This window comes from Palaemon carinicauda, chromosome 28, assembly GCF_036898095.1.
Source record: "Palaemon carinicauda isolate YSFRI2023 chromosome 28, ASM3689809v2, whole genome shotgun sequence".
In the NCBI taxonomy this organism is placed as follows: Eukaryota; Metazoa; Arthropoda; class Malacostraca; order Decapoda; family Palaemonidae; genus Palaemon; species Palaemon carinicauda.
Genome location: NC_090752.1, coordinates 72,748,898 through 72,773,564, shown reverse-complemented (window position 1 = coordinate 72,773,564; position 24,667 = coordinate 72,748,898). Strand labels below are relative to the sequence as shown.

Below are 24,667 nucleotides of genomic sequence, written 5' to 3'. Positions count from 1 at the left end.
GAAAGCATTATCATTTATTGTTGCTAATTATTACTATCACCATTGATTACTTGGAAACCTAAATTGTACTTAAAAGACCTTGTGGGCTTGATCCAAGGGTTTGTTCAGAATGAAAGGTAAAAGATGTAGCATCACGATGTTAAAAAAGCTAAATCGCAAGTAGGAAGAAGTTGTAAGGGAGATATTGAAAGGAAAAGGCAGATAAGGCTGTTTAGGCCAGAGATTACTGTATAGTATGAACCTTTAAGCTAGTACCCGCTACAGGTATCATCATTATTTTTTCACTAGCTAAGCTACAACCCTAGTTGGAAAAGCAGTCCCGAGACTATACAATAAGCCCTCGCATCCAAAAGACACAAGATAAGTTTTCAAGAAGAAACTGAAGACTTTCTTGTTCTCCAAGTGCTTCGATAGGGTGGATTTTGCAGTGTAAAATGCTGAATGCCTTAGAACGAACATGATAAAATGACTGTTAAGGTCCTGTAGAGAGTAGGATTTCCCTGCTGTACAGGACCAGAAAAGCAGCCCTTAGAGTAAAGCAAGCTAGCAAATTCATGCTTCATAATTCGCACCATCCAATAATATTAGCTACTGTCTATCTCAATGGATTCAGCAATACCAGATCTACATTCAGGAGATGGAATTAATGCAAACAGAGTAGCATCAAATGCAGCAAGCTTGGTTTCTAGGCCAAACCACACATACACTATGGAAAATAATGGGCCAAGAACACTGCCCGAAAAAAGCCAGATATCGCCTTGCTATCCTCACTGGTACCCATCAACAACAATTATTTGGAATATATTACTCAAAATTTCAATAATAATGCTAAGAAAAGACCCACTCAATCCCAACAGGTGATTGTTTGGTAAAAATGGCCCCATGATTAACAAGGTTAAAGGTAATACATTACTAAAATAAAGGCCAATTGTACAAACTTCCTAAACACAATAAAGTAGAGCATTAGAAATAGTAAGAAGGGTAGCAAATACTACAAGAACTTTACGAAAGCCAAATTACAAACTCGGGAACAGATGATTACCTTCAGCAAACCTATTCAGACGTTTTTACAGACGTGAAAAACTTTAGATAATATGAATTAAGGAAATTGGCCAGTAATCAGCAGGGCTAAAAGCTACCACAAATGCATTCACCAAATGATGTAACATTACAAAGTCTCCAACAAGTGCTAAAAGAAACTCTTCTTGCTAACTTCTAGGAAATAACAGATAACTTAGTAGCTAAGAAATCTGCAGTCTTTATGAAAAAAACAAAGGAAAAATACCATTTGGGTCTACATCTCCAAAAGCATCAAGGTCCTTCAAGAGAACTATCATTTCACAAAACTGAAAAGCTAAACTAGTAACTTTAGCCTCAGGAAAACAGGAATGAGGAATATAAAGTTTCTTATGACTGGTTATTATCAAAAACATCAGCCAAAAGGATTACCTTTTCCTTTGGACCGCATGAGTGACAGAGCCATCTCGTTTAAGTAAAGGAGGAACTGTAATGTCTACACCAAATAGTGCAGATTTAAGGGTAGCCCACCACTCATATTCCTGGGTTGTACCAGAAAGATTCTTTTATGGCTAAATTGTATTACTTTTCAGGTAGCGGTACCCTCTAATGAATAACCATATATAAAACCATACACAGGAGACAAGATATTAAAGACATAAGAATTACACTAATTCCAAAAGACTTTCTTCTATAATAAACCTAAGAAACTCGCGATAAATTTGTACAAAATATTCCTGCCTCAAACTTTAATCTCACAAGTAAAACTCTATATGCTTTTTTTATCGCAAAGAAAAATATAGGTCATAAAAGATTTCTTAAATTCATCCAGTAAATGCCTTACGGTTAAGAGGGGCACTAACACTATAAGGCCCAATCAAAATTTAATGTAGAGGAGTTGTTTCAATTCCTAATGTGAAAAATTAAACTATTTAATACATCAAGCTGTCTGAAAAATATAAATCTAAAGAAAGTAAGTTTGCAACCACGTCATATTTTTCTGGTGTAAACTACCTATCTATCTATCTACCACGACACTTCCCCCAATTACAGAATGTGATTCTGCCGACATAAAAATAAGAAGGGGATTTTTCTTCTCACTGTTCCTCCTTGGCTCTGCAAAGTTTCATTTTTACATCAAATTCTTGATGATCTATAGTCATTTATCTCTTATAACTTATAAAGAATTACTATTTACACTTTTTCTTATCCTTATACTACTGTACATTTACTATTACTGCTATTACTATCTTTATTATTACAACCCCAGTCACAACCCTATTTGGAAATTCAGAATGCTACAATTGCCCCAACTGGGAAAGCACTAATTATGAAAATGAAAAGGCACATTCTCAGACAAGGAATAAGTGTGGATTAAAGACCAGATACAAGGCTAACACCAACATAATGAAAAGCTAAAATTCTGCAATGTTTTGTGTAATCAGAGTATATTTTACATTCAAATTAAAGATCTGAGAAAACCTTGCTACTTGCATAGGTCAAACAATAAATCCAGATGGATGTGGAATGCTGTGACATTGTATATTAATAACTTTAAACAGGCCACTACGTTGTACTTTCTAACCACCACATAGCTCATTCACAGGCTTTTTTTACACAAGGTGAAATGTAGAAAGAGATTTTTTCCACCTTACTATCCAACCTTTTAAATTTTATTTCTTAGTGTAACTACAGGGTTTTTCCGGGTATTGTTGGATACTGAGAAGTCTCTCATGCCCCAGCACCAGGTTATATAGCCCACATAAGGTAAGGATACGAATCAATGTACTGTATCTTGCGACAATGAAAAACCGCAGTAACCTTAAACATTTCCTAAAAACTTCCTAACTTAATACAGCCCTAAATAAATAAAAAGATGCTCACCTGAATGTTTGAAGGAGTGCGACCCATAGCGTGAAGGCGATGCAGATGGCAGTTACGGCATAAGAGGTGACCATCAAGAGGATAACATCTCTGATCAGGTTCATCAGTAAGTTGCATTCCACAATTCTGGAAATTCAAAGTAAATTAATTATGAATGGAATTAAAACGTTTAAACTTCCCTAAAATGGTGTTCAAGTACAGTAAGATAAATATATCTTTTGCGGATTTTATTTGTTTTTATTAAGCTATTTTTATCAAAATTATGCTTCATCTATCTATACTATGTTCTCATTTATATGGGCATTCCATTCTTTGGAATCAAGAATACAAAATTAACAACCATTATTACTTGTTCCAGATGGATATGCAGTTTCATTAAAATAAGTGATAAATAATCAATAAGAAAAATTATGAGACGCTGTTAATGTTTGCTAATAAGATGGCAAAAAATCCAAACCCAAAAAAATATTTTAACAGGGCTAGTGCAGAGGTTTTAACCATGAAATAGATCAAATTGATGAGATTTTGCCCTACATTATAGTTTTGCACAAAGTTTTATTATATATACAGCAGATATAAAATACTGAAGATGCTGACAAAAATAATGTAAAGTAATTGTATCCAATTAATTGTTATATGCTATTCACTGAAACTAGGGCATTTGCATTATTTTTGTACATTGAAAATCCTTTAATGATAAGATGCCTCAATTCCATGAAAGAAATTTTGGTAGCATTGATCTGATCTGATGTGTATCAGAAAAAGCAAACACCAGCAGACCTTTCCACAACACTCCTCTACAACCTTTTTCATTCCGTTGTACCAATTCATAGCATTCACATCTATAGAAAAACATCAGCATGACAATTTGTTGACCTATCTATCCTCCTATCACCCAGAGCTTCCTTCACTCCATCCATCCACCCAAACCTAGTACGAGAGGAAGGCCAAGGTTTGGGTGGATGGATGGAGTGAAGGAAGCTCTGGGTGATAGGAGGATAGACGTGAGCGAGGCAAGAGAGCGTGCTAGAAATAGGAATGAATGGCGAGCGATTGTGACGCAGTTCCGGTAGGCCCTGCTGCTGCCTCCGATGCCTTAGATGACCGCGGAGGTAGCAGCAGTAGGGGATTCAGCATTATGAAGCTTCATCTGTGGTGGATAATGTGGGAGGGTGGGCTGTGACACCCTAGCAGTACCAGCTGAACTCGGTTGAGTCCCTTGTTAGGCTGGGAGGAACGTAGAGAGTAGAGGTCCCCTTTTTGTTTTTGTTTCTTTGTTGATGTCGGCTACCCCCCAAAATTGGGGGAAGTGCCTTGGTATATCTATGTATGTACTACCATTTGAAAAGGACAGGGATCAGAACATCACCCTACTTTACTCCCATTTCCATAGGGAAAGATGAGGATTCAAAGCCACCAATACTAACTTTCCATAGCTCACAGAGAACTACTGTATTATGGAGTCTATCCCAGACTTTGGTGTTTGCTCTCCACTCTAAAGGGCACAGATATTTGTATACACTACTCTTTGAGAATGTAGCCCCTATGCTTGAAAATTTCACCAGGAATCCTGTCATGACTACAGCTTATGCCTTCTTAATTACATTTTATTGCACTCGGTTTTGTGGAAGCTTCTCGAGGTTATGGATGAGTCGAAATTTATGTAGAGCATCATTGACTGAATCATCATCATTGTGATGGTTCAGTGTAGCATGGAAATGCTTAGCCCACCAGTTTAGATCCTCAGTTCATTCTTTTAGGATGGTTTGTCATCAAGTGTGCTGACTGGAGTGACATGGTTTTCTTAGGCCCATAAATGGATTTGATGATATTACAAAAAATCTTGCATGTTTATCTGGTCAGGAAAGGCTCGAATTTTCTTTGCCCCTTTCTACTTGCCAGCACTTCTGTAGGATTCATATTAGGATGTGGCTCCAACCTCTGGTCCCTCCCTCTTCTTGCATTGAAGAAGAGGGAGATTTGCAAGTTAAGTGTCATGTTATTTTAGTTAAAGTAATTGGTGTATGGTGAATGAAGTCTCATTAAATCAGTTTGCAATAGAAAGCTTAGTGAAGCCAATTCTAGCTTCCACAGAATCCCATTATCAGTTTGCAGAACTTTTTCCATTTAGTGTAAGCATCTTCCTCAGGAATGTCAGTTAAGGAATAAGGAAGAGAAATCCTCAACAATTTGAGCACAAAATTGTTCTATTCACTCCTTCTTTTTCATTGTAGCAAACTTCAATTTATTGGATGTAACCTTCTTATGGATTTGAGATCCAATTCTAAATTTAAAGATGGATCTCCCCAGACATTGTATGTCCAAAACTTTGCCACATGCATGACTCGAGTTATGCTTACATTATTAGTTAGGATTTGCCTCGTTATTTAGTAGTCAAGCATGTGCCAGTGCTTGGATGACTAAATTTGAGGTGAAAAATGGGGGAGGGTGGGTTGTGGCATCCCAGCAGTACCAATCAAACTCGGCCGAGTCCCTCATCAAGAAAAGGAGTAATAAGAAAAAAAAATTTTTAATTATTTTTCCTCCTTGTCATCTACCTCCCAAAATTGGGGGAAGTGCCATGGTAGATAGATAGATGACTACCTTAAGTTTTGTTGATGTTTAGTAGAACTCCATCCAGGGTACAGTAGTAGTTTCCTTCAGTTGGGACAAAAGCACTGATAAGGATCAAGAAATGGATGTTTTCCAGTGATACAGTATACATAGTTTGTCTTCCATTGATGCCTGTGGGACATTTAGGTAAGTTTGCATGATTTTTTGGTCGACAGCAAAACCCACATTGTGAATCCTAGGAGGATCATTTGGTAAGCGTTCTCCATAAAAAGGTTTATCCCTTGCCAAATTCAGTTAACCTCACTTGAGAGTCCATACATCCTAACAATCACAAACATTCGAACAACAGAGCTGCCCAAACTTTCAGACATTCAAGGTCATGCAAACATGACTGGGCTTGATCCTCGAGGGATCATCATAACTATTTAAGAAAATCCCCTATAACAAATGCAAGTCATCCTAGACTGTGTCACAAGAACTTCAAGCAATTTCTTCAATGATAATAAATCCTACAAGCCTAATTACAAGTTCTTAACAGGGAAAATTATTCTATAGTCTCATCTTCAGCTCATTAATCCAGTACTTAACCCCCTTCTTATAGGGGAGAATAAGTCACTAATCAGGAGATTAAGTAACATTAATGTGAACTGTAACATGCTCAGCTCCTCCTAGTCATTACCTCAGTGGGTACATAAAGTAACACCCATATCAACCTTATAAGGGTTGAATGTCTATTACTGTACTTTACTTCATTCTTACAGATTATAACAAAGCACCTCATATTGATAGAGCCTGCTAGAGAGACAGATGATAAAAATTTTAAACATTTTACAAACAGGATAACAAAAACATTGGATTTTATGTTTTTCAAAATATTCAAAATGGAGACTGCCCCTATACACAGTTAATATTTTTCCTTATCAGCTCTAAGAATATTGAAGTGTGGAATGTGAAATGTTGGGTTATACTGTAGTTTATCATCAGAGAAATTACTTTGTTCATTAAACTAATTATACAGTATATATTCAAATCTATCTATAAATAAGGGGATAAATAATTCTCAGTAGAAATAAAGGAATTGGAAGAAATTTGACACTAATCAAACACTATACAGTACTGGCAAGCAAAACAAATGGGGAGGATCCAGTTCATCCATCTATACGAACAGGATTAAAACGATGACTTAAATAACTGGAAATATTACCAATTTAAAAGGCCTCAAGTAATAATAATAATAATAATAATAATAATAATAATAATAATAATAATAATAATAATAATAATAACAATAATAATAATAATAATAATAAAGGCTGCAAAGATTCTCTAGGTGGAATTAATACTGTATCAAGGGAACAAAGGAACTGAAAATTGTTGTTATAAATTAGTGTAAGGAGATCACCGAGTCACACTCCTAGACTATAAAGCACCATGCCAAATTAAGAGATCCTTTAAATATGTTTTGAATAGGGAAAAGGTAAATTTGATGTTAGATAGACAACTATGAAGAATTCAAAGGGCATTGATTAGAAAATAAAAGGCAGAAGGCAATGAACATTACAGTAATCCCTATAGATGCTACGAATAAACTTTTTTTTAATATTGACTCAAGTGTGCCACTTAATACAACACAATTGTGGTAACCCTTGTGAATACGACACATGGGATTGGAACAAGTACAGAGATAATGATGCTGAAAAGAAGAGGAAACATATGTATGACAGGTTAAATATTCTGTATATGTAAAAAAAATATGAGATTGACAATCAGCAGTGAGAGCTATTAAAATTCTGGTGGAGTGGATGTGAAACAAGAGAGAAAGAGGTTTAGTATGCAACATAGTTTTTCCAATGTTTCTAAATATGAGTGGATTCACAGTACCTTTAGAATGGTACCAATTACTTGCCATAAGTGAAGGGCATCACTAATGTCTAGGATTTATGGAGAAACTCATTTCCATGGAACTATGACACACTTTGGTTTGCTTTTTCTAATCTTCAGTGGTATACTTTGTTTCTTTTAACCCTATACTCAATACTTGATCCTCAAGTTAGTTTATGAACATTACCAAAAACTATTGTATCATCACTGTTATAACTTGTTCATTATATCTAAGGGTTATCTATCTCTCACAACAAAATATATAATCAAATTTACAAAAGTTCCCTCCCACTTCTACAGTATATGGATAATGCCACCCCAAAGGACAACACCATGCTAATTATATAAGTTGCACTTGTATAAACCATTTGAGTAGTAACTCGAATGTTTTATATCTCAACAACTAGCGTAGAGAAACAAATTCTGATATTCAAAGCTACTTTGAAAGTACAAAGAAAAATCAACTTACTTCACAGACATAACAATCCACGTGGAAGTCTTTGTCCATGGATACTACTCGTACTGTTTCTCCTGTGCCCTAGAAACAAATAAAAAATTCATTAGCTCATAAAATCACAGAATTGTTAAATCAATAAATCATGTTCGTTACATTTACATAAATTCAGAATTTTTTAAAAGTTTAATTCATTACATGAATCAGGGAGATAAATTATTTTGGCAAAGTAAAGAAAGTAACTGGATCAAGCCTAGAAATATACAGTATACCGGTAAATTTTCCACATCCATATAAAACATACAACCTACATTACTATTATTTCCCTTTCTAATAAAATAGCATTAAGAAAAAACTGGTAACAAGACATCTCAAGACTTGCTATCAAAACACATTACATAAACACCTGTGGAACAACACACACACTCATCTACACACTTTGATAGGATATATAATGATATGTTTTTACTGGCAATTAATTGGCAAATTCTAACTAACCACAATGCAACATCATAAAAGAATTATTGCAGTACCATATATGGTACATGCAGTGCATGCAAAAAGTCCATAGTTCATTGGGAACATGAGCATAAATGAAATATAGAAAACATAAAACACGAGGCAGATAATGACCTTACTATGACCAATTTACAATCTAGAGTTGCAAACTAGCATATAGGAGTACAATACTTATACACTGTATAATCGCATCCACCTCTGGAGTGAACTCCATGTACTATAAGCTGTTCCCCAGAAACAAGGAAATCCCACAACACGGATTAAGACAACAGAAAATTCATCTTTAACCTTTAGTTTTTCTTTCTTATTTCAATCGGCACTATAGTACTAATATTCAAACGGCCAAATACAATAAAGTGAAGGGTTATTAAAACCTAACTCTGCTACAGCTATGGATAATCTACCTAAACCACAACAAAGCTAATAAGACATTGTCAATGAGTGACAACTACTAATGTCATACCTAGCCCAAACAAAGATAACATGATTGTTAAAGTACAGTATCTATAAGTGACAAGGGTGAGATAAATGGAGGTAAAATTGGTATTAAAGAGTATTTTTGACAAAATGGTATTAAAAGTAGAATTACCTCATGGATAATGAACATTGCCAACACTGAATCCTTCCCTGTCATAAAAATGACCTCTCGTCAAAATAGACACTAGTTCCTGGAAGCTAGTCTTTCTTAAGCACCCAAGGGAAGCAAGTCAGAAAGTATTATTTCTTTCATATATTTGGTTTGTAAAATATTTCATATCTTGTGGGTCTTATTCCAGATAAGCAATGACAGTACTTTTAAAGCAGTACATATCTTCTATTGACTTCAACCCCATTCTCCTCTAAGAAAAAAAAAAGATGCTTGGTAAAAAGTCTACAATTACAGATGAGCACCCAGATCCACAAGAAAAGTGCAGCAACATAAAAACAGATGGAACACAGCAAATATTTTTCTTTATCCTTATCTTTGAATAAGGTTTAACTGTTATCCCTTCACAAATGCAGACGATAATGTAATAAAAATAGTGTGAAAGACATTGACAAATGGACACAATAAAAAATTTAGTCCACTCATTTCTGTTGGTAGATTGCTATATCTTGGATGAGAGTAAGGCAATAAGACGACGGTACTAAATAGGCATGATATGTGTTTTGGCCTAAAAATCAAAGTTCATTGCTTATGCAAAGGGCAGTACAGTACTCTCTTTTCATCCATTCCATCTCTTGAATGTAGACTTGTTGTTGCTGAGTCCCTTAAGAGATCTACCTAAAATTAGTGCATGGTGCAAATTATGGGGCATGAAGTTGACCCCTAACAATGAATAAATAGGTTGAGGACAGGGGGTCTTCAGCATCAAGATATTTGCACTGATAATGTCTCTTGAAGTACTGTATATACAACATTTAAAATTCTAGGCGTGATTTTTTTTTATTGCAAATTTACTTTTGAGAAGAACATTCAATCTGTTTCTTCTTCAATATAACAAAAATTACCTTACTGAGAATCTTGAGATTATTGGTAATCAGTCTAAACTTGGAAAATGTTTTAATTCTTTCATGTTTAGAGTATTGTTTTCCTGTCTGGTCTTCAGCTGCTGACTCTCATCTTAATTTGTTGAACAAAAACTTGCCATCTATTAAATTGCTTATTCTTGATCTGGATATTTATCTCTAGCATTGTTGCTCAGTTAGTTCTTTATACATGTTGCATAAGGTTTTTCATAATTCTGACCATCCTCTTCATTCAGATCTTCCCAGACTGTACCATTATGTACGTCGTACTAGGGATACAGTTAATTCTAACAGTTACACCTTCAACGTAAGGCTCAACACTACACAACATTCTGGAAGTTTTATTCCAGCTGTAGCCAGTTTATGGAAAGATCCTCCTAATCTGGCGGTTGTTTCAGTAGGACTTAAGCAGAAGTACAAAACATTTTGTAAATTATTTTCTGTTGAACAGTGTCATATCTTGTTTCATAAATCACTTGGGTGTATTATATCTTTTATTCTTTTATTTCTTATTTGAGTATAGTTTTATTTTCTATTAACTTACTTCCTTTCCCCACTGGGTTACTGGCTTGTAGCACTCTACTTTTATAGCCAGGATTGTACCTTGGCTAGTAATAATAATAATAATAATAATAATAATAATAACTCAATAATAATAATAATAATAATAATAATAATAATAATAATAATAATAATAATAATAATAATGAGTCTTCTAGGGAGAAATAGAAGTTGGTTACCAATGAAAAGTATGAATAATAAGGGGAAAGGTACCAGACCAGTATTAACAGCTTATTTTCCACTTTGCAGATTATCAAAACAACTACCAGTATCTATGAAATATCTCTCTAAACAGTATTATTGAAAAACCAATTAGCACATAAGTCGCCATGAAGTAATTAAGCAAGTCCTAACCATAACTATATACAGTATTGAGGAATTAAACCACACATATCAAGGTGGCCCAACTCTAAAAATCTGCAAAAGCAGTTGACATACCCAAGCAAAGCTTGACTCAATATAACTTGTCAATCAAAATAACATGGGGTTACTCCCAAGTTTTTAATAGATCAGCAATAGGAAGCCGACTATCCCCAGGCTGATGGGACAAACCATATTCAATCTAAAATAAGTACTGTACAATTCTACCTCATATATCAACCTTGAGGCCTAACGATTACAACAGACAGCCTTCCATCCTCTAGCAGTTCCCGGGTCTATAAGGTAATTATAAACACCTAGTTCAATATGATGGACTACCTCAATTGACTGCATTTTTTCATTTCAATTTCACCCTATACTGTATCCTAACTTTTAACTTTTAAAACCATTAATTGCATTACATTAAAGCTAAAGATCCTGGCATCATTAAAGCCATGATCTACACCAGGCGCATTTCTGGATTCAAAAAAATTGTACCCAATGTAATAAATATAACAAAGTGATACCAGCATTATACCATGCACTGAAAACCATTCACATTTCTGAGATTGTCTTCACAGACAAACTAAGACACTAACAACTACTGTACACAGTCTGAGTACATTATGAATTAAAAGTAAATATTACTGGAGCTAATGGATGTCAGATATTGAAGTATTTGGCATTATCATTCATTTTCATAATTATACAGTATGTTATACAGGGCAAAGGCTTTATGTTATCCTTAGTTGATAAGCAGTTATCTGTAGTATCTCTTGAATTCAGTATCCTCATAAAAATTGACTCTGCTTAGGCCACTTTTATTTGGGGAGGCACTACTGGTACCCTAAATTCTCCCAAACCACCCAACACTAATTAGGTCTTCACCCAATTCAACTATCTGGTTAGATAGTTCATTCCACAATTGAGTTACTGCTAAAATAAAACTTCTAAAATACTGTGCAGTATTGCCCATTCTGATGGAGGCATGACTTAGACTGAACTGCATACCTAGTAATAGACTGAATGGTACAGTCTGGGAAGATCTGCATTATAAAAAAATCTTGTGCGGTAAGCATAAGGAACTAACATCATAATGGTGTCAGAGATTAATAATTAGATCAGGAATAAGAAATTTAATAGATTGCAAGTTTTTGTCCAACAAATTAAGATGAGATTCAGCAGCAAATGACCAGACAGGAGAACAATATTCAAAACAAGGCAGAATGAAAGAATTCAAACATATCTTCACAATAGATTGATCACCAAAAATCTTGAAAGATTCCCAATAAGCCAACTTTTTGTGTAATTGAAGAAAAAATAGACTGAAAGTTTCGAAAAAGTAAAGTTGCTATCAAGAATCACACCTAAAATTTTGTAAAGTTATATAGAGTTAAAAGAAACATTATCAATGCAGAGATCTGAATGTTTAGGAGCCATGCACTAAATTTTAGCTAGATCTCTATAATGGGATTCAACAACCATAGGTCTACATTCAAGATGTGGAATTGATGCAAAGAGCAGCATCATCTGAAAATGAAGGAAGCACGTTTTCTAGGCCAAACCATATATCAAGTGCATGTAGCATGAAAAACAATGGGTCAAAACCACTACCCTGTGGAACCCCAAATAATTCATTCCTATATTCACTATGGTGCCTACCAACAACTACTCTTTGCAATCTAATACTTGAAAATTAATAATGATGCTAAGAAGAGACCCACCTACTCCCAAAGGTTTAAAAACAAAGGCAACACTTAAAATCAAGGCCAATCATACAAACTTCTTGACCATAATCAAGGGACTTCTGTACAGCATTGAAAATTGTAAGAGGGCTATCACATGCTCCAAGGCCTTTGCAAAAGCCAAATTGTAAAATATGGAACAGACTTATTCCCTTCAGCATACCTATTTAGATGTTTTGCCAAAAGATGTTAACAAAAATTAGGTAATACTTAATGGAGTTATAGAAATTGGATGGTAATCAGTAGGGCTAGAGCTACCGTAAACCCATCTACCTAATGGACTAACAGTACTAATTCACCAACAAGTGCAAAAAGAATTCGCTAACTTGCCAAAAATAACAGAAAACTTAGGAGCAAAGAAATAAGCAATTTTTATAAAAAGCTAAGAAAGTTCTACTCCTCCATGAGATGTTTCATTATTTAAACTACAGTAGTTACTTTAGCCTTAAGAAAACAGGGAAGAGGAAGATCAAGTTTCCCATTAGCCTACTTACTGTCAAACACATTAGCCAAAAGGGTTGCTTTTCCCTTTGGTCAGTGAGTGACAGCCATCCTCAAAAAGTAAAGTATAAGCTAATTTGTCAATATTTTTATGTTTTATCAAAATTTACTAATTTGTATTCCTATTTTAGGTAAGAGGTTATAAATTGCTCTTTACTTAAAATCAAAAACTTTTAAAAATGAGTATACGGTATACAGTATATGTGTACTCTTGAACATGTTGATTGCCTCTAATGATTTCTCTATATTTCTCATGGGAAAAACTGTTTTGGTTTAGAGTATTTTTGGTTATGAGCTTACTCCCAGAATGCATTATATTAGTATACTAAGGTACTACTGTACTGTATTTATTGAAATTCAAAATTGCATTATTTCCATACTGTTTGTAATGAATTCAAAATCTTCACAAACCTTTCTTCTTTCATTTTTCAAATATTTTATCTTATCTATTTCTTACATATATACTTAGTTTCAATATGAAAGCTAGCTGAAAGAACCTCTATTGCTAGAATAAGAAAGACATTATTTGACTATATGAGAAACCAAAAAGACCTTATTAGTTTAAACAACATTATAAACTTGTTTACCTCTACCACTCTATTCTTAAATAAATATGTTAGATTTTAATTAATATTCCAGAAATCACTGAAAATCTGAAGATTGGGTAAAATGAAAAAGTTGAGGACAAATCCTATAAATATCCTATTTGGGTTCTTACTTGAAACTCAAATAGTTCTCAGCACACAAAGAAACTTATATGAATCTATAAAATGACTATTTTAGGAACTACCTTTCCAGAGAAATTTCACCAAATCATTTCTAGTTATATAAATAAGTATGACTGACTTTCTTCCATGTATCACACATATTAATACCCTACCTCGGGGACCTTGTGAAAACAGTGCATGTGACTAATTCAAAAAAATAAAAACTCAAACATATAAATAAACAGTATTTAAACTATCTTAAAAAGCACATGTATGTACTGTATTATAAACAATCTTCAGACCTTCAATAGACATCATACACCACTCTACAGTATTACAAAACTCCAATATTTTAAACATTTTGAACACCAATAAATAATACTGATTTAGAGTCAATTTTACTGAAAATTACTTGAAAAATTAGGTCAATTTCATTAACATGGGCCAACATCAGAAACTAAACATTCAAATCAAAACATGACACAAAGTAAAAAAAAAAAATCTTATCTAACTGTGCTAAGAAGAGCATGACGGGCAAAACACTTTATATTTTAATTAACTCTAAGACAGAAGCTAGAATGCAAAGCACAAACTGAACCTTAACCTTGTGAGATGAAGCAATTTTGACTACTTTTTAAAGATGATGAAAAGAAACAAGAGATGCAGAACTAAATGAAAAGAGAGAAAGGATAGAAGCTTCTAATCATCAAACCATTGATGAAAACAGCTTCAAGATTGCTTGGTTCCCCACTTGACAATTCCCTCACAAAACATTTTCCCATGAAAATATGAGCTATTAACATTTTAAATTAAATTCTTAAAAGTTGGAAAATCTGCTAAACCTAATAAGGAAACTGTCACATACAAAGGTTGCTGGAGTATGATTCAATTAATATCAGTTGCAGTGTCATGCATTAATGAGTCAACACAAAGACCACAGTATTTTGCTGTTCAGTTTGGAAACAAATTGAATTTGAAAATAAGTGTCTTTCATCATGCATGATACAAAAATTGATTAATAATTTGGATCTATGATCTGCACTAAGAATTAAGTAGAATTACTGTAATTATGGCTACAAATTAAATGGCAACATAAAGGTTTTAAAGGTCGCTCATAAATGGCAGAGACAAGGGACAGTGACATTGCCCTAGCAATCAGGACAATGCCCTAGAGACTGACCATATATTATATGATCAGCGCCCAAGCCTCCTCTCCACCCAAGCTAGGACCAGGGAGGGCCAGGCAGTGGCTGCTGATGACTCGGCAGATAGACCTATAGGCTCCCCCAAACCCCTCAACCTTAGCTCACAAGGATGGTAAGGTTGCAGACACTAATGGCACTAACGAGTCTGAGCAGGACTCGAACCCCCGACTGGCAAACACCAGGCAGAGACGTTACCAATCAGGCCACAGCAAGCCATAAAGGCACTCTTTGCTAGTAAAGAATGCTCAATGCAGTAATTCATGTCCTCTAAAAACCCAGCATTAACTACTTGAATCATAATTTTAAACTGAAGTTCTCAAGTACAGTACTTCAACTGGTAATGTTATACAAGGATATAACCAAACAAGGGAACCACGCACACACTAACCAAACCGCAACAATAGCAAGGGGATAAAATCAAAAGAGCAAGAAAGGTATGCAATAATTAATTTCAAAGGAATATAAAAAAAAACCTTTGTCATATATCATCTGTTGTCAGTCTCAGCAGTTTCTTAATTTTTTTATAAAAGGTCAGAAATTCATTAATAGTAAGTGTGAGCATATAAGAGGATAAACATTTCTACAATAAAAAGTTAAGTGAATTTTATATTTCCCTGGTTTTCTATTCTTCTATAATATATAAAAACAACTCTGTCATTGTTAAAATTAGACAATGCCAAGCACACACTACTGACAATGACAATAGAAGTTGACTGAAATATTTATGAAATATTGAATATTTTAGACCAAACACCTTTGATTAGATTATTTAAAAATATCTAACATAAGCAGAAAAAACAAGTAACTTGGGGTAAAATACACAATAAAATTTTAAGTCAATTACATATACAAGAAAATTAGTGGACATAAAACAAAAAGTGAATGAATTACTTCAAGTATATGGAACAGCATGATGTAGAAAATATATAGAAACAAAAATAAAAGGAGAAAACGATATCCTTTTAGAATACTCAGAAGTTCAAGTACAAAAATTACCAGCAGATAAAAGTTTTAAGTGATAACCCCCAAAAAAGGCAACAGCATATACAGTAAATTTCTGATCTTGAAAGACACCAAGAGACGAAACTTAAAAAAAAATATATATAGGATGGAGGAAATTGAAGACAAACATACCAACAGTGAAAAGACGAATATAAACTAAAGAAATTTATACACCATTAACTACAGTACACAAAATAGGCAATAGGGAAAAGTATAAAACTGCAGAGCAAAGGTTAACTTTAGCAGAAAAAAACAGCAAAGAAAATGATTAAATCAGGAGTTTTTGAATCAGCTGAGCCCAAAGCCAGCCAAAAGCATCTCCCGCCTACCTCAACTGGGGTTATGCTCTTCCCGCAAGCAGCGCACTTTGGGGCAAACATTCTGAAACAGGAAGCAATGTAGATAAGTCAGAAATGCCATCTGTCAAATCCCTCTATATCTATTTCCTGCATATCTAATTAAGTTCAGAGCAGCATTTATCAAGAATATGCATCTTTATTTAATTTTAATGGAAGCATTAGGAACTCGAACTTGTTTACACTTTCATAACACGCACCTTTCATATTACAGAGATTACCATAAATCATCAGCACAATAATTTACAAAGTACAAGACAGACTTCAGATATCGCCAAAATTAATATACGGATAGCCTGCTAAACCATTCATTATTTATAGTTGTAGAAATAAAACTACACTAAAAATTACAAATTGATCAAAACTATTTTTGGTAAACATTCTTCATATATCATGTACTACACAAATAAATAAAGGAAAAAACCTATTTTCCTTAAATATACTGTTCAGTATATGAACACCGTAAAAAGGGCTTTCTTTTTTTATGTAAAAAATAAATAAAGATTTACTACTACTGTAATACAAATCTTTTGTTCCAGGTGGCAAAATCTTCCTGTTTATAAACTTGCCACTCAAGTGAGTACACAAGCACTGTCATATTTCATTGGCACAAGAGTAAACAAAACCTTTTCAAATCATGATATTGCTGTTCAGTAATGTTCTTATTTCCCAGATATTTTATTGTACCCTTATCTGTTTCATAAAGACTGCTCACAGCACCAGTCTCCCTTCATCTCCAATATTTTCCAACACATACCTCTTTTCCATACTTTCTAAACCACTGCACTAATGCACTAAAAAAGAGAGAGAGAGAGAGAGAGAGAGAGAGAGAGAGAGAGAGAGAGAGAGAGAGAGAGAGAGAGAGAGAGAGAGAGAGAGAGAGAGAGAGAGAGAGAGAGAGAGAGAGAGAGAGAGATGCTCCCAAATATCACAAATTTTAAAAGCAATTTGTATTTTTCCTAGCTATACAAAACCAAGTTATTTAATATGGATATACTCTAGCGTACAAGCTGGTACAGCCATGAAGAACCATCACGGATCTGGCAACCAATATGGCATGCCATACTCACCAGTGTGTTGGGTCGATAGGCTGTGGCTTGAAGCAGGGTACTGTTCGTAATACTAGGTATGCAGTTAATTCTAATAGCCAGGCCTTCTCCATCATGAGGCTCAATACTACACAGTATTCTAGAAGTTTTTATTCCAGCCTGTGACTAAGTTGTGGAATAATCTTCCTAATCGGGTAGTTCAATCAGTAGAACTTGAAAAGTTCAAACTCGCAGCAAATGTTTTTATGATGAACAGGCTCACATAAATCCTTTAATAGTTTATATCTCAAATACCTGTTTTAATGTTGTTAATGTTTTTAAATACTTTATTTTAATTTTTCATTACTTCTTATAACATTTATTTATTTCCTTATTTCCTTTCCTCACTGGGCTATTTTTCCATGTTGGAGCCCTTGGGCTTATAGCATCTTGCTCTTCCAACTAGGATTGTAGCTTGGCTAGTCATAATAATAATAATCTAACTCCGGCTGGGATTTGTGGGGCAGATGAGACAGGAAGTAAAACTTGCATGACTCAGGTTTGTATAGGTAGGAAAAATACAAATTATTTCGAAAACTTATGATTTGTTCCAACACGATAACAAACCTCCATCATTTGATATGGGATTCTTCCTTAAGTGGGAGAAAGTCCTGTTAGCCATCAAGCTGACAAACAGCCCAGGGTGCGCATGCAAAGTCCAATAAGTTGAAAAACAGCGCATGTCACCGTTGCTGGAATGCATCTTTTATCACAGTTGATTGGTCTGGTACTGGTGAGCAGTACACTTCCGAGATGTAATGGTCTCTCAGACGTGCTCGCCCCGCCTGTGAGGACACGTCTAAAAACAAAAATCAATGAGATGGTACCCGAAACGGGGGCTCATTCAACAGGTTTTCGTCCTGAAGCCACCAGAAGAGATCCTTCCTGACATCCTGGGGAATTCTGACCAGATTGGAGGGGTAGTTCAATAGCACAAGTGGAGGAATACTAGTTACCTTATGAGGTCTCACATATTCTGGCCTTCTAGGACAAGGCTACTTCTTCTTCTTCTTTGTCTGCATTTTTTCCAACTTTTATGTGGGGTCGATGTTTCTGACCAGCTTTCTCCATCTACCTCTGTCCCACACTTCATCACTGGTTAATCCCTTTAATCAAAGGTCATCCTTGATACAGTCCATCCACCTTCACTTTGGTCTGCCTCTCCTTCTCGTTCCCTGTACCTTCATTTCCATCACCCTCCTCCCAATATACTGTTCACCTCTTCTAATGATATGACCATACCACCTCAGTCTACTTTCTTGGATCCTGTCCGAGTTTTCTGACTCCTGTGGTACCCCTAATTACTTCATTCCGTATCTTATCTCTTCTTGTCACCCCCACACATCCATCTCGACATTCTCATCTCTGCCACACCCAGTTTCTTCTCTTCTGTCTTCTTTATTGCCCACGTCTCCGCTCCATACATCATTACCGGTCTTACAATGGTCCTGTGTAATTTACCTTTCAACTTAACCCCTACTTTCCTGTCACATAGTACTCCACGCACTTTTTTTCAAATTTTTCCATCCTGCTTGTATTCTGTGGTTTATTTCAGCCCCAAGATTACCATCTTCTGCAACTGTTGATCCTAAATACCTGAAATTTTCAACTCATTTCAATCTCTCTCCTTGTAAACTAACTTCCCCATTCTCCCCATTTTTCAATCTCAAATACTGTCTTTTTCCTACTGATCTTCAATCTCTATTTTCCATTTCTCTTCTCCACTCCTCCAGTTTCTCTTCTACTACCTCTTGCCTAGTGCTGCACAGTATAACCTCATCAGCAAAAAGCATACACCAAGGAGACTGATCTCTAATACCTTGTGTTACTACATCCATGACCAGATCAAATAGGTAGGGGTTCAATGCAGATCCCTGATGTAGTCCTACATTTACTGGGAAACTTTGTTAGGCCTATACTGCTCTTAACATTTGCTATACTGCTCTTAACATTTGCTTCTGCCCTCTCATACATATCTAAGGTGATTCTTATGTATTTCTCAGGGACTCCCTTTTCTCTCATACATCTCCACAGCTCCTGACGTGGTACTCGATCGTATGCCTTCTCCATGTCAATAAAGACCATATGAAATCCTTTCTATTTCTCCCGATGTTTTTCTATCATCTGCCTCAAAGCAAATATTGCTTCTACAGTCCCTCTTCCTGGCATGAATCCAAATTGTTCCTCACCAATTGTTGTTTCATCTCTGAGTCTCTTCTCAATGATCTTCTCCCATATTTCTAGGACAAGACTGTACGCAAAAAAAAAAAAAGAATAAAACTTCAAAGGCCAATGACAGACGTCTGAACACTAGTACAGCCGGAGTTAAGAGTGGTTCCCCACTTCAAGCCATAGCCTGTCGACCCGACACATAGGATGCCAGATCCTTGACAATTCTTCATTGATCGTACCAGCTTGTGCACTAGAGCACACCCATATTAAATGGCAAAGGTTTGTTTTCATGCAGGAACAAAACATTTTTCCCTTAAATGTTTTGAAGGTAATTTAAAATGAGAACTTAACATCAAATATATAATACACACTTAAACTTTTCAAGTTTTATTTCTTTGTTTACAGTCTTTTCATACGTGCTAATATGCACACACTGTAATTATTTTGACTAGTTACTGCTGAATAACAAGATGTTGAAAAAAATACTTTCAGGAGGTTTACAGTAAAAGGTCTGTGAATACAAATAAATTTTACACCATATAGCTTTTTGATACACTTCAAAATCTACAGAAACAATGTTTCTCATTTCTTAGAACAAATCAATCATAAAACCTCAGGATTGATTTGTTCTTAAATCTGTGATCTTGGTTATATTAGATTAAAATAAAAGGCTAGTAAACAATCAAGAAATCCTTCAGAAAAAATAGTTATTGGTTGTTATAAATCAAGTACTTAACCATTTTGATAAGTGCAGACTAATAAAAGAGCCTGTCATAAGTATTGCCCTATTATACTTGGTAAATAATTTCCCAAGTCGAGTAGTAAATGAAAATTCTGTAAATTACCAGGTATGTGTAAACTAATGAACAAGCCACAAAATTTCAACTACCCTCTTCAAGACTTCACCTATCTTCATCCCCTGAATACCTTGAAAAATGTAAACCAGGTATAGTCCATTTCTTTTAGCGATGCATATTTGCACCGACTCGCAGCGGTGCCCTTTTATCTCGGAAAAGTTTCCTGATCGCTGATTGGTTGGAATTATCTCGTCTAACCAATCAGCGATCCGGAAACTTTTCCGAGCTAAAAGGGCACCGCTGCGAGTCGGTGCAAATATGCATCGCTAAAAGAAATGGACTATAGAAATTTATAATAAAGATTCATCTTCCCACTGGTAGCGATATGACGAGCACAGCTTTTACATTACAGTAAGTCATTCAATGCCTTAACCATATCACTGGAGTCTGAATTCCAAACTCACGGAGACGGTTAAAATTTTGGAATGTGCATTACATTACAGTAATCCCTACTCCAGGACAAACCTTTAACCCTTTTACCCCCAGGCTATTTGGAAATTTCCAAACCTTAACCCCCAGGGGGTTATTTTTTTCCCAGCACATTTTGCAGTATATTTTGTTTAAATTGCTCTAACAGCCTTAATTTTTGTCATAGAGAGGTCAGGTTGGTCTCATTCTCTTGGAAAATGCCTGAATTTTCTCAAAAAATTATCAAAAATATGAAAAAAAAAATTTTTAAAGCATTTTTTTTGCAAAGACGTACCGGTACGTCCATGGGGGTAAAGGGATGGCTTTTGTGAAACGTACCAGTACGTCCTTTGGGGGTAAAAGGGTTAAGAGATATACTGGGGGAAAACTGTAATACCTTGAACTTGAGAAAATTTATACAAAGTATTGGGTTATATTACGAACTATAATTGATTTTATTAATTTATTTATCTATTTTACCCTTTTAATCCCTATTTATTTCACATCTAGATTTTATTGTATGAAAGTGTTGCGATTTGTATTAAAGATTAAAATGATACTAAATGGTGTGAGTATACAGATATGATTGAATGATTTTCGTTATATAGCGCTGAATGGCCTTTGATGCCCCAGTGCTTGGCTTAATGCCTAAATCTTATATTCAATTCAATCCATCTCAGTCCTACCAAATCACTAAGGGATCTCTGGGTCTTATTTTCAAAGTTTTAATTTGTCTCACTTTCAAATAAATATGGCATTGCCACTGAATTATCAGAGCTACAGATATCTAGAGGCAAAATTTCAATAATGGCTGGAAAATTATTCAGTGCTGGTATTAGTACTTCCTTGCCTTCACAAGCCATCATTAGTTGTATGTTCCCTAATGTATAACCTTCAATTTATAGATAAATGGCTCCAGTTTAAAAGTTTAGAACAATAATTTTGATAAAAATAAGAGTTTAGCCTATGTAAATACAATGTGTTAACACTTTTACCCCCATGCTATTTGGAACTTTCCAACCCTTTACCCCCAGGGGTTATTTTTTTTTTTTTCAAGCACATTTTGCAATATAATTTATTTAGATTGCTCTAGCAGCCTTAATTTTTGTCATAGAGAGGTCAGATTGGTCTCATTCTCTTGGAAAATGCCTGAAGTTTCAGAGAAAATTATAAAAAATATGCAAAAAAAAAAAAAAATATAAATAGCATTTTTTTGCAAGGACGTACCGGTACGTCCATGGGGGTAAAGGGATGGGTTTTGTGAAACGTACCAGTACGTCCTTTGGGGGTAAAAGGGTTAATATGCTGTAGTCTGAATCCTACAAAAAATATTCAACCCTATAATCAAATTGTACTTTTTTATTGGAAAAACTCAGTTTGGCAGATGATAAACAGTTATGGAAAAAATAGTTTAATTGGAAGTATTCCAACATGCAAAGCATGATGTACATCACTTTATATCAGTTACGATTTCATGAATAAACAAAATACTGTCATTATAAAAAAAAAAAAATCACTCGTACCAAACGTGACAAGTGACATTATGCCAGTATCCAATGGCTTAAAACTAATTATTGGCAAGTATTCGTCCCTTTCAAGTTCTTAAAAATTAAAAGAGTTGGAAATACCAAATAGCATGCATGTGCTTCAAGATTTTATACCATGGTATACATAATCAACAAGTGTTCAATCTTGCCTGAAATGTATTAGGACGGCTAAAGTAATCAATTATCAAGTTTAAGGAGTAATGCTGTTCAAATATTGACCAATCAAAATATCATGTTACCAATTCATACCAACTTTGGGGATTACATCTAGTTACATGCAATAGACGAGGATGAGATTTTTCATATTTTTTTTTTATTAGTCTTCCTAGAATTCTGGAAATACAAAACAAAATTAAGTTTTTATAACACTAAAATATATTCTTTTTATACAAACACATCCATCATACAGAGAACTTGTTGCAGTCTATGATATCCCCAGACAATTATATTCCTGTCTTGAAGACAAAAGCAGCATAGTAAATAACAATGACTGTTCATGTATGAATCCCTATGAATAGATGAATTTAGGACTTGAGGCTCAGCACAGGGGCCTGGCAGGCCAATCAGCATTCGTGTGCAACTGGTGGGAAATTACGGAAATGGCGCAGTTGCACTGTGAAGTAAGATATATGAATAGCAAGATGGAAGAAAGGAAGTGGCAAGAGAGATAGAGTTGAAGGCTAAAAAGAGAGCAGCTAGAGGACAAAAGAACACTGTAAAGACCCTCAAGAAATGCCTACAGTACATTATAGTGCTTGAGGTGTAGCAAAGGCGTAGCACATCTATGATCAATTTGAACGTAGCAAAAGCGTAGCACAACTATGATTAATTCTAATTGTCCTCCAAATCACCATAAGTAATATCAGGGAATGCAATATATGCTCCTCCTAAATAGATGCAATTGTATAAAATATGATTTACTATGAAACCTTAATTTAGTTCATCACAAATCTATCAATCATAGAGCCAACGTCACAATTTATGCAAAAAGTTACAGAATGAAGAATGTCAGCCTTGATAATCTCTGCTTATACGTAAGTTAGATGGATCAGGATGTGCAATAGGGGACGCAACAGATCAAGAATCACAAGTCAAAGACACTAATGGGGTAATGATCCCTACAAAATAAAATTAACTGACTATAAACTTCAGGTGAAATGTAGAAGCTTGTGACCTCAGAAGACTAAAGACTTCTGGGATCAAAAAATAATGAACAAGATTAATTACTGTATAAGATAGAGTATGAAGAGTACATTACATAATCCTGCAGTCTTCAGAAGAACAGGATCCAGTATTATCACAGCAAAAATGATAGTCATTTTACTATAATAATGGATATATCTCACTAGACCAAGAGGGCTTGAGCATTACTTGAATTCAAGAGTGGAACAGAAAATATAGAAAATACAGCAATAAAGGGATTTTGACGAAGGAAAAATCTATTTCTGGGCTCAACCTGTGTCGCTCCGTGAAATGCTCCTTATAGCACCATTTCTAAGGTATAAATACTGCTAAATATACCAGAGAAAAAAGTTGCATGGAATGCCAGGAATATACCCAGCTCGCTCACCCTTATATGGTGTCGGTATAGTAACTTGGGCGTGTTAAAACCACTATCAGAGGTCCCTTACCAATTAGTCTTCTCCTTCCTCAATATCCCCCGTTACTACGAGGTGCCGTTCTACATCCAACTACTGCCCTCTACTAAGGCTACTGCCCCCCTACCCCCCACCCACCACTACCACTACCCATGCTTCTCCCATCATTCCTAGCACCGTGATAGTCAACACGCGTTCTTATGTTCGAACCTTTATTTTGCGTTTAGTGAAGATGCCTGAGCTTCTGGAGACTCCTACTCCCAAGTTGAGTATTGCAATCAGTAGTCTAGGTTTAGGCAGTTACAGGAAAAGAGACTAGAGGGAAACCAAAAGCTTTTCTGTGCTTTTGAAGATTTAGAGAAGGCTTATGATAGGATACCAAGAGAAATGACATTTTGGAGAAAAGTCCCAAAGTTGATTAGATTAGTAGAGATGATATACAAAATAACAGGGACAAAGTAATATCAGCTGTTGGAGAAACAAAAATCGTTGAAGTTAGTGTTGGATTACACATGGGGTCAGCATTAAGCCCATTTTTATTTGCGTTGGTCTTGAATGTTTTAGTGAAGGGATCAGAAATGAAGAGTTGTGATAAGGAGGAAGAATTACAGAAGGGTGGTAGAGTGGCAAGAGACTTTGGAAAGGGGTGGCCTGAGGGTAAATGTGGATAAGACTGAACTTATGGTGAGCAGTAAGGAAGATAGGGATAGGACAGCCATAAA

The 24,667-nt window shown here is 35.1% G+C and overlaps 1 protein-coding gene across 1 annotated transcript in view; it reads right to left on the bottom strand.

Annotated features, from left to right (window-relative positions):
* LOC137621664 (LIM domain-containing protein jub-like) overlaps positions 1–24,667 on the bottom strand; it is a 49,365-nt gene that overhangs the window by 3,530 nt on the left and 21,168 nt on the right. The window contains exons 4-6 of the mRNA XM_068352159.1: positions 16,249–16,300; positions 7,826–7,894; positions 2,902–3,027 (exon numbers count right to left, since the gene is read on the bottom strand). Of these exons, the coding sequence (XP_068208260.1) occupies positions 2,902–3,027; positions 7,826–7,894; positions 16,249–16,300 (247 nt within the window). The remainder of the gene's footprint in view (positions 1–2,901; positions 3,028–7,825; positions 7,895–16,248; positions 16,301–24,667) is intronic.